Genomic DNA, 11,379 nt, shown 5'->3' with positions numbered 1-11,379 from the left:
TGGCATGGTCAAAAACTCAAGTTAGTTTTTGGCAGAGCTGATGCCAGAAGCCAGATCTATCTGTTTCCTAATTAATTTCTCATGTGTCACAGTGAATAGAGTGCTGGTCCTAGAGTTAGGGAAACCCAAGTTCAAATCTGGCCTCAGACACTAGCTGTGTGATCCTGGGTGATTCACTTAACCCCATTTGCCTCAGTTTCCTCATCTGTAAAATGAGCTCGAGAGGGAATTGGCAAACTACTCCAGCATCTTGGCCAAGGAAATCCTAAATGGGGTCACAAAGAGTCAGATATGACTGAAAAGTGACTAAACAACAAGAAACTTCCATCTCAATATTAAATATCTTGGATTGTTTGGAATACTTGTATTTAAAATACAAACTTGGTCTTGTTTTTTTTTTTTCATCTGCAAAAAGGAAGGGTTGAACTACATAGTGTCCATTGTCCCTTCCTACTCTAACATCTATGAAACTCAGTGTCACATTGAATTATAGTAATGGAAGGCAAGATATAGATACATTTATGAGAAAGAAAATGGCCTATGCTTCTTTCTTTTCCTTTCAGCTGTAAGTGGGTAACTCTAGCTACCTGGTCTCCTGTTCAGCTACTTCTTTATGACTCTTTGTTCTGCCATCTAGCAATGCTTTTCTCAGCCTTCTCCAGAACACATGTCTGCCCAGACTAGTGTCCTCCCATTCCAGGTAGGTGTTTCGACGTAGTAGCCGATAGAGTTCCACCTGTTGCCGTAGCAGTGACTTCTCCACTTTCTGTAGCATGATGAAGATGATACCTGCCTGGCTACTCAGAAACTGCCACGTCTGGGCAATTTCATACTCGAACTTGCACCAGCGGCTCTGGATAAAGTGCTTGGAGATCACAACAATGACCTTCCGACTCTTATGGAAACCTTCCTGGATAATGTTGGCAGCAATAGCCACACCAGGGATAAAGTCTCGGTAGTGGAGGCAGAGTTGGAATGAGGGAACACCCTCTTCAAGGTTTTTCACCAATTCCTTCCTTACCCACTCCTCATCTTGACTGGAATAGATAACAAAGGCATCATAAGTGCTTTCCCCTCCACCAATTTTTTTGCAGCCAGCAAGCAGCATCAGGTGGAAATAGAACTTATAGACCAAGGCCAGTACCAAAAATACCACCATTATGCCCAAAACAGACATAGCAATGATGGTCTTTTTCATCTGACAGGTTAAATTGTCAAATAACAGCACAGAGACATCTTTCGTATGAGAAGGGGTCTGGCAAGTTATTGGGTTAGATCCATTCAAGAGTTGTATATGCTCTTTGACCCATTGAAAGAAGATTTGATGGTCACAGACACAGTCAAAGGGGTTTCCAGAAAGATCAATAGAAACTAGGGTCCCTGACAGTGCCTGTAGATTCTGTCCATCCAGGGCTGTGATGCTGTTGTAACTGCAGTTCAGGACTTGGAGGTTCCAAAGAGGCATACATATGAGTGGATCAAAAGTCTGGAGGTTGTTATGGCTAATATCCAACACCTGGAGTTGGTGGAGGGACTCCATGGCTCCTTGGAGTACTCGTTCTAAGTGACAGTAGGAAATATTTAGTGAGACAAGCTCACTCAGGTTCTTGAAGATGTCATGTAAGATGTTGTCCTGAAAAGAGTTGCCAGCCATTTTCAGATGTCTGAGATTGTTCAAACCTGTGAAAATGTGTTTTGATTTGACACGAGTGTTTGTGTAGGAAATATCCAGGTACTGAAGATTTGTGAGTGAGAAAAAGACAGGGAAATCATTCTGACCTTTCAGTTGGCAATGCTGAAGGTCCAGAGATTCTAGGTCCTCAAGACCCATGAAGTTCTTAGCCAAACTGATGTGGGCATTATAACTCAGGTTCAAATATTTCAGCTTGGGTGCATCAAATGTCTTATTGGAACAACAGGACAAAACATTCAGAGCATTTTGGCTGAGGTCCAGAAGCTCCAGATTGGGAAATTCCAAATTAGACAAAGTGGTGAGATCTCTGTGGCGAGTAACCCGGAGTTCTTTAAGGGAGGGGAAAGAGGTAGGTGGCAAGATAGGCAGTATGTCAAAGTTGCAGTCAGTTAATACCAAGGAGAACAGTTTAGGAAATGTTGGTAGGTTAGTCAGTTCCACTACAGGAGCCATAACTAGATGGAAAATAGAAACATTGACTAAACATTTGAAAAATCCATTACTATCAGCAGGGAATTCAGAGGGGGCGACCATCCAAAATTCACCAATGTCCACCTCACACAACCCATCTAGGATATTGCTTTCAAAGCTGTCCAAGTGGATTTCATTTTTGTAGTCTCCAAGGACCAGCTTATCAACTTGTAAGCCAGTCATTCCCTTAAGACAAGCATCCATGATTGTCGAGCTGTGAAAACTTCCTCTCAGAATTAGTCCCGATAAGTAAAACCCCTTCAAGATACCCGGTTGGATATATTGAATAGGATTCAGGGAAAGGTCTAGGGTGAGATTTGGATTCAGTTTTATTGGCTCTAAATCTCCATCAGAAATATTTTTTATCTGATTCAAGTGAAGGTCCAGATGCTGCAGGGAGCTGAAGCTGGCCAAATAACTGGGTAACTGGAGAGAACTGATGAAATTATGTCCCAGATATAGCTCTTGCAGGGTCATGAGGTGTCCAATGGGAAAGTCCTCCAGGGACACAAGATTTGTTTCTACAACAACCAGCTTCTGTAACTTTGGCAGGCCATAGAAGGCTCTGAGACCCAGACTCTGGATTGGGTTTCCCGTCAGGATCAAAGTGGAGAGATTATACAGGCCCTGATAAGTGTCATCTTCAATCTTTTGAATATCACATCTACAAAGAAGAGGGGTATAGAGACATTGTTTGCATTGAGGAAAATTCCAGGACAGAATCCTACCAACCCAGCTGCCCATACAGATGTCATACAACAGGTGAATGTGCCCCAAGAGAGAGATCAAACAGGCAGATATTGTTGGCATGGCATTATTAAATCAGATGCATGTGGAGCCACAGTATTATCACACTAGCAGTACAGACAAACACACAATTATCACACCAGGCATACAGAGAGAGAAAACTCAGCAGAAAAAATGTCACTTGAGGTCTAAACAGAATTCAGTGTTGTGGTAATAGAAGCTGGGACATGGAATGGCTGGTGATTGATGACTTTGGTCAGGAAACAGAGATAAATGTGAATCTTCTTCTTCCAGGCCATAGACACACAGCAGTGAATAAGACTGTGTGTGATTTCCATGAAAATACTATACATAATTCATATATTCATATATATATATATATATATAATTCAAAACAAAACAGCTTGGCCATTCAACCCTCTCCTTCAAGAAGTATGTAGACAATGATATTGGCAAACTTGGCAAGTTAAATGAATCAGGCAACAGATACTTATTTACCACTAGAGAGAGGCAATATTTTCTTTTTTGTTTTTATTTTATTTTTTTCCAGAGGCAACATTTTGCAATTGAAAGTGAAATTGAATTAGGAATTAAGAGGCCTGACTTTCAATTTTTCCAACTTTGTTACTAACTTTGCTAGAGTGACCCTGGGTAAAATTACTTCACTTTGTTGTGTCCTAAGTCTCTTCCTCTGTATAATGAGAAATTTTAGATGATCCTCAAAGTCATTCATAAAAGCATTCAAATTCTAAGGTCCTTTCCAGCCCTGTCATTCTGAGTTTTAAGGTCTTTTTTAGCTTTGATATTCAAGGTTCTAAGTTACCTTCCACTGGCTGGTGGCTTGGTAGTACAGTGGATAGAGCATTGAACCTGGACTCAGGGACACCTGCATTCAAATCCATCCTCAGATGCTTAATAGATTTGTGACCTGAGTAAATTACTTAATTTCTGTCTAATTCAAATCCTTCATCTGTAAAATGGGGATGATGGTAGCACCTACTTTCTAGGGTTGTTTTGAGGATTAAGTGTGATAACATTTGTAAGGAACTTCACAAAGCTTAAAGTGCTAATTGTTATTACTGGTAATACCAGTATTCTGAATTCTGAGGTCCTTTCAATTCTGACATACTTCGATTTAAAGTTTCCCCCGCCTCAAAGAGCCTATACGTAGTTTATGGCCAGGTTCTCAACAAAATATAAAGCCTCTTGCTTAAGAAAATGGAGCAGTAAAATACAACTTCCTTAGATTGTTTTCCAATGCACTTCCCAATCATTCTCCAAATTATAAAATGGCATAGCAGTAGGAATATTGGACTGACAGCCAAGAGAAGCTCGATTTGCATTCTGTCTCTGCCACCATCTTCTTGTTTAAACTTTGACAAATCACTATACTTCTATGATCCTCATTTCCCATCTGTGTAAAATGAGGAAACTATGTTAGATGATCTCTAAAGAATATCCAAGGAGACTTGGATACAAATTTGTCTGCAATACTGAGTGATTCTATTGACAAGTCATTTCATCCCTCTTAGCATCAGTTTCCTAATCTGTAAAATCAAGTTAATAATACTCAATGGTTTATTATATGAAGAGCACATTATAAACCATAAAGGTCTCTCAGAATGTAAACTATATCTTACACTACTCCCTTACACAACCTCTTCACTCAAGCCCACCTGATATTCCCTGAACTTGACTTGTAGCTTCTTAACTCACTCTACTCTCATCACCTAGAAGAATTCCCTCTTCTCCTCTTGCTGCCCTATTTGAATCCTGAATCAGACACTTACTAACTATATGATCTTGGATAAGTCATTTAACCTCTTAATCAATTTCTTCATCTGCAAAATGGGGAAAATATTTTGTACTATTTGCTTCCCAGGGGGTGATATCAAGAAAGTACTTTGCAAGCTTAGAAGCAATATAGGAAGATGAAAATCATATCATCATAATCACAGTATTAACATTATTAATTATTAATAATAGTCTTTACTGTAAAGTTATGCCCATCCTTCAATGCTCAGTTCAACAGAAAGTTATATCTTCCTATTCACACTATTTATTAGCATATTCTTTTTTATTATATTTATTTTTCTGCACATTTTATCATCCAAGTAGAATAAAATGTTCTGAGAGAAAGGAATTTCTTTCATCTTTCTGTTCCTCACAGGGCCTGGGGCAGAAAAGATACATAGTCTTTAAGTCAGAAGGAATTTGCAAACCATCCAGTCCTATTCGCTAATTTTGCAGATGAGGAAACTAAGATCAGGAGGCTAAATGACTTGTTCATGATCATATGAAGAGTAAGTAGCAAAGTCAAGATTCAACCCTCTATTTTTTAACTCTGTAGCTCTTTCTACCATACCATAGTTGCCTCTATTATGAAAGAAAGAAAGAAAAAAAAGAGAGAGAAAAAGAAAGAAAGTAGTGAAGGAAGGATGGAAGGGAGGAAGAAGGAAGGAAGGAAGGAAGAGAATGAACCTTAATCAATTAATAAGTTTTAGTTAGGATTTGGAAGTCTCACTGCAAAGAATGGTCTCTAGAAGCAATGAGAATAAATAAGAACTCATTACCTGGACAAGTCAAGTATTATTAGTCCAGTGATCCTGGAAAAACTTCTTGGAGCCAAAGACCTCAGTGGATTGAAGCTCAGATCCAAATTCTGGGTGGATGAAGGTATATCCATTGGGACTTCAGAGAAATTTCGGTCTGAACATTGGTATTCGATGCTTGGAAAAACCTGTATTATTCACAGATAAACCACTGATGCTCGTTATATGGAACAATCATGTTTACCCTTACTGCTTTCCTTATACCCACTCAGCCAAACCTGAACCAGAGGATGTTAAATACCTGGTGCCATCTTCTATTACCTATGACATACCCAGCTAGGGTTAGGTGGCAAATATTAAATTGAATGTCCATAAACTCATCTAGATACTTGTAACTAGCTTATGATTGTCTTCATTTCAGGATCTAAATGAAAAGTTGGAACTATTTTTTTACTTCATTTTTTTAATGAACATTTTTAAAGCACTTTCTTCTTAACATCCTTGGGTGGTGAGTGATGCAAAAATTATTTCCCTCATTTTACCAATAAGAAAACTGAAGCTCAAAAAGATCAAATGGCATCCTCAAGGTCAGACATTTCATAAGCGGCAGTACCTGGTTTCAAATCTTGATATTTTCTCATCAAATTTAGCATCCTTTCCACTAAACCATGGTATCTCTTAAAGAGCCTAAGACGTTTAAAATTGGAAAGATCCTTTTCCTAACATTCACATCTAATATTAAGGCCATATGTAATTTTTTTTCATTATGAATAGACTCTATGTGTCAAGCATAAAGCTGTAAGCGAAGAGACATGAATTTTGTTCTTGACTCTCCAGCAGAGAAGCTCTGTGACCTGAAATAAATCACTTCATATTTTGGGGCCTCACTTTTTTCTTTGTTAATTGAGGATGGTAATACTTGGAATAAATGCCTCAAAAATGTTATTTTAAATCATTACATAAATGGGAGGATTTTTTATTGGTTGTAGTACTGCTACTAATATTTATATTTACATTAGATGCCTACCATTTTATTTTACAGTCTATGTTCTATAAATGAAACTCTACTGCGGGATAGAGATCATGGCCTTTGACCTTTATTTTGATCATTATCCTGGTAAAATGGAAGGAGTCTTGGCCTGGGCTGGGCTTTATCTAGTTTCAGCTCTGACACTATTAACTCACTATGTGACCTTGTGTAAGACATTTTCTAGGCCTCAATTTTCTTCTCTCTTAAATAGAATAGGAATGAATTAGATGATACCTAAGATCTCTTTTTCATCTCTAAAATTCATTGTACTAAGATTCTGCATAACTCCAACATTCTGTGATATGGGTAATACTTTCTATGGTAGCATCCAGCTCCAATATTTAATTTTATATGATTCCAGCAAGCTCTGGAATTATATGATCTCTCCACTTGTTGCTTAAATTTCTGGAAATGCACTGTCCCATTGCTCCATAATCTACTGCCTTCGGAATCATTGTCATTTATGTGCAACTATTAAATGGTTTTCTTGACCACAATTTCAATTCTGTGTTCATTTCTGGATGTGTACTATATATCCCCTTGCTTCTTGCTCTATTACAATCTGAAATATTTCCTCCACTGTGGCACAACATTTCCTTCTCCTTTGATCCTGATCAACCTAGAGTTTTTGAAAGGGAGAGATATGGAATAGTGGAAATAGCAATGGATTCTACAAACAGAGGATTTGGGTCTGAGCTCTTATGCTTCCACTTGCTAACTATATGACCTTCAGCTCTGAGACTCGGTTTCCCAAATGTCAAATGAAGGTAATAAAATTCCCTGTATAATAGCAACATTATCTACTTTTCAGGGTTGATAGAAGGATTGTATGAAATAGTGCTGGCAAATAAACCAGAACAAACTGTAGCAATGTTTTTTATTGTTATCTATTTTTGTTGTTATTATTAAACAGCAATAATATCTCCCAGATACTAGGCAACAGCGTTGGACAAACCAGAGGAAATTGCTTGTTTTCCCTTCTTAGAAAATCAGAGAGGGGTCTTTAGAGAAGCTGAAGGGACTTTGGAAGAAGGGCAGAATAGTCTAAAGAGTTCTACCTTTGGAGACTGAGAACCTCAGTTCAAATCCTAGTTTCCCACTTAATAACTCTATGAATGTATAAAAGTCAGTTTTCTTCTCTGGACCTGTTTCTTCCATTGTAAAATGAAGGAAGTGGGACTAGATTTTCTTCAGAGGTCATTCCAACTATAAATCCTATGAGCTACTGTGTTTTTGTTTTTCTTTTCAACCTTTAAACTATGGTGCCTAGAAGAAACAATCCTAGGCAAAGCCACAGTGACATTCAGTGGACACAGAGTCAGATGACCCAAGTTTGAATCCCAATTCAATTGATTACCTCTGATTTGGGGGAAGTTACTTCTGCCCTCTGAGTCTATTTCACCATCTGTTAAATGGGAATAATACTATTTACACCAGCTACACCCTATCTTACACTACTTATAACTTCACTGGATAGTTGCTGGATATGCATCAAGCATGGTAAAGCAGTAATGTGGTAGATGAATGTAGGCTTCTTTTTTACCAATTTGCATTAATATTCAGTAAGTGTTACTAATATTTTACCATAAAATATGATTTTTTGTAATATGTAATGAATTTTTTGATAAAAATGAATTTTTTTGAGAAAAAAGGACTTACTGTAGTTTTATTTATCCTAACACCAACATTGTTTCCATAAGAACCTATATCTACTTATACAGACTGTGTCAATCAGAGAGTTGGACTAAAATCAGAGATTTTGCTTTTAAAAACTTTTCAAAAGCATATTTGTTGAACAGCCCAAAGTATACCTGTATCCCGAAGGGGTCAATTAGGATATACAGAGAAAGAGTAGACCTTTAGCAGACACTGAGGAACAGTGCATGGGGTCCCTTTTACTTTTTGACCCTAGTAATATAATCAGAGTACTTTCTAGGGAACAAGCAAACCCCAGATATTAAATATGTGATCAGCAAATAAATTTGTTGTTTATTAAGAGAAAAAAACAATCAATTCTATGAGCCCTATTCTTTCTTGCAAAATTATTCCTTTGTATTGACTTTTGTCTAAACATATTTCCTAGCACTTTAGGATACAAAATAGTGAAAATTTAATAATATCATTCCCACTTGTCTCTTCTTGGCCCCAATGTTCATAAAAGAAAAAAAAAATCCATGGCCAGATGCACATACACAGAAAATGTTTATCTGCTCTAATCATTTGCTATGTCCCTGGTGATCTTGGCTCCCAGGTTTCTGTGTGATGCCCTCAGCTGGAATCTAAAGCTAGAATCCATTCCTTTCTGAGGAGAAATCTTCATGGTGATAGCTTTGAAAAAGGCCAGGAAAAATTCCCAGAATGCCAGACACTGGATGTTATGATCTCTTTCGCCTATATTTCCCTCCTGTTTTTATACCTTCTTCTTGTAGAAACCCAAATAATCCACCACAAGGAGAAAGTCCAAATGTTCCATGGGCTTCCATACTAACTTTCACTTAGAAATGACAGAAACTTGAATGCTCCAAGCAGATGTTTCAATTAATCTTCTTGTCTGAAACTTGGCTGCCAGCAATTTTTTTTGGGGGGGGGGAGAGGAGGAGAATTTCAGCAGGAAGAATTCAGCATCTGAGCAACATCTTTTTTCCCCCTTTTTAATTTATCATCCCTCTTTTCTGCTGTAAAACTCTATAAAGCTTTGAGAAACTTGTTATCCTTCTTAAGCTAACCATTCTATAAACTAATCTATTAGAAAAGGTTAACAGCCAAGATCAGTCAAAGATCTCTCCCCTAAATCTCAAAATGAGTGTTCTAACATTCTGTTTCTTAAGGCCTCGCTCAGTTTTGACATAAAAAGATTCTAGGCACAGCACCAGGACCCAGCACCACCCCTTGGAGAGGAATGTAGTCTTGGCATATGATTCCAAAGTGACCTGTTAAGCCAGTGGACAGAAAATAAAAGTAAGCATGACTCATAAACCAGATTATTTTGTCAAACCAGCTCTTGGGTATTTTATTTAAAACAAAATGGCCATTGGATCAACTGAAATGTCTTATGTTTAAACTGGTTGGTTTATCTGTGAGACACAGCTAGAGACAGGGGGAGAATTACAGGTTTGAGTCTGGGCTTTACTTCATACAATCTATGTAGCCTAGCAGCAAGGGTCACAAAAGGACCTCTTGGCATAGATAGCAAAATATATTTATGTTAAACTTGTGACAAACACAACTGACACAGGTATTGTTTGTCCTTCATTCTTGAAGAGGACAATAACATCAGGTAGATGATGCCATGACTTGCAAGTGAATTGGATTTAAATGAGGGAGGTTGTGCAAAGTCACCATACTCATATTCCTCTCCAGAACAATTTGGGTCCAGTGGCAAAATATAGATCAGGGTGACTGAGATGCCCCCCTCTCTGCACCGCCCCCCACTGAGAGAGGTGGTTCTAGTTTAAAAGAGCAAACCCCTAGGAGAAAAAAAAATCCAACAGAACTCTGAAGACAAAGCACTTTCCTCCAACTCTTAAGAGTTTCTACTGAGATTCCTATGGGGCTGAGAGTCCATCAATCAGACAAAGCCTAGGTTGCTAACTTTTAGCACCCTGGGCAAATCTAGATTCAGGCTGCCAGCCCCACTAACAAGGTTAAGATATTTTTTTTTTCTTCTGTATGTTTGTGACATTGTGAAGTCCCTGGTTTTTTTTTTGTTTGTTTGTTTTGTTTTGTTTTGTAAAGTAAAGTAAACTAGATCAAAGTTCATAGAGCTTTAGGTATAGCAGGAAGCTTAGAACATAGAATGTTAAAATTTAAAAGGACCTTAGAGATCATTTATTCCAACTCCTTCATCTTATAGTTGAGGAAACTGACGCTTAGAGAGAGAAGGTTCTTACCCAATGTCAAACACCTGTTTGGTGCCCACACTGGAAAGTTTTAAACAGTTTTTCAAAAAACAATTTTTTTTTCTGAGATGAGACAATAGAGAAGCCACAAGAGAGGGGGCAGGGTAACACATAATAGTACAGAATCCTCTAACACCTACCTCTAGGCAGGAATGACAACTCCCAGGGTCCAGACAGGAAAAGAAGGTTGTGGCTGTAATCAGAGCCATGGCCGTCCAAGGGACCATCCTGGCATTTTCTGGGAGGTGAGACAGCAATATGAACACATTGCAACATGAATTCTCTTGGGAAGGAACCACTCTTAAAACAGAGCTTTCTTCCTCAGACTGGGTGCCCCACTGCAGTAAGTATGCAAACTGGAGCAGGGTAAGGAGTAGAGAGGAAGTGAGAGTCACCACATTAGCATTTCAGGACCTTGTTTCTCAAGTATTTATCTTCTTTGGGAGGGAGAGGATGTTAGAAGCAGATTTTTTTTTTTTTTAAGTTTGTGTGCCAGTGTTTTAGAGAGCTTCAAGAGGAAGCTGGCTCTTATCCCAGGAAATTATCTGATATCCTCTTGTCTTGGTGAACTTGGGGAAAGTACTGGGCAACAACATTGTTGGGAACATTCTTGGGAACCACTGGCTATTGTGAGTCCAGTTTTCTAGTTCATGTTTGTTGTTACTGTTCAGTTATTCAGTCAAGTGTGTCCAACTTTATGTAACCCCGTGGACTTTGTCCACAGAGTTTTCTTGGAAAAAAATACTAGAGTGGTTTATCATTTCCTTCTCCAGTGTGTCTCCATTTTATGAATGAGGAACTGAAGCAAATAGGGATTAAGTGACTTGCCCAAGGTCACAGAGCTAGTAGTCTGAGGCTGGATTTGAACTCAGATCTTCCTGACTCCAGGCCCAGTGCTCAATCTAGTGTACCACCTAGCTACCCCAGTTGATAATTCCTAGTGATATAATGAAGATAATCATGGATGATGATAATAGTAATTGATTT

The 11,379-nt window shown here is 38.3% G+C and overlaps 1 protein-coding gene across 1 annotated transcript; it reads right to left on the bottom strand.

Annotated features, from left to right (window-relative positions):
* Positions 1-361: 361 nt before the first annotated feature.
* On the bottom strand, positions 362-10,802 carry LOC114047389 (toll-like receptor 4). The gene is made up of 3 exons (XM_027868221.1): positions 10,533-10,802; positions 5,485-5,651; positions 362-2,828 (listed from the first exon to the last, which is right to left on the bottom strand). The coding sequence occupies exons 1-3, from the start codon at positions 10,617-10,619 to the stop codon at positions 584-586; spliced, it is 2,499 nt and encodes an 832-aa protein (XP_027724022.1). The 5' UTR covers positions 10,620-10,802; the 3' UTR covers positions 362-583.
* Positions 10,803-11,379: the final 577 nt, after the last annotated feature.

This window comes from Vombatus ursinus, unplaced genomic scaffold (assembly GCF_900497805.2).
Source record: "Vombatus ursinus unplaced genomic scaffold, bare-nosed wombat genome assembly UNPS02014786.1, whole genome shotgun sequence".
NCBI lineage: Eukaryota > Metazoa > Chordata > Mammalia > Diprotodontia > Vombatidae > Vombatus > Vombatus ursinus.
This window is presented reverse-complemented; position numbering and strand designations above follow the sequence as displayed.

Excerpts from the sequence above, each read along its gene's own strand:
- LOC114047389 (XM_027868221.1), bottom strand. The coding sequence starts at position 10,619 with ATGGTCCCTTGGACGGCCATGGCTCTGATTACAGCCACAACCTTCTTT. Across the intron at positions 5,652-10,532 it reads GTTGTCATTCCTGCCTAGAG|GTTTTTCCAAGCATCGAATA; the intron begins GTAGGTGTTAGA and ends TGAATAATACAG. Across the intron at positions 2,829-5,484 it reads ATAATACTTGACTTGTCCAG|ATGTGATATTCAAAAGATTG; the intron begins GTAATGAGTTCT and ends TCTTCTTTGTAG.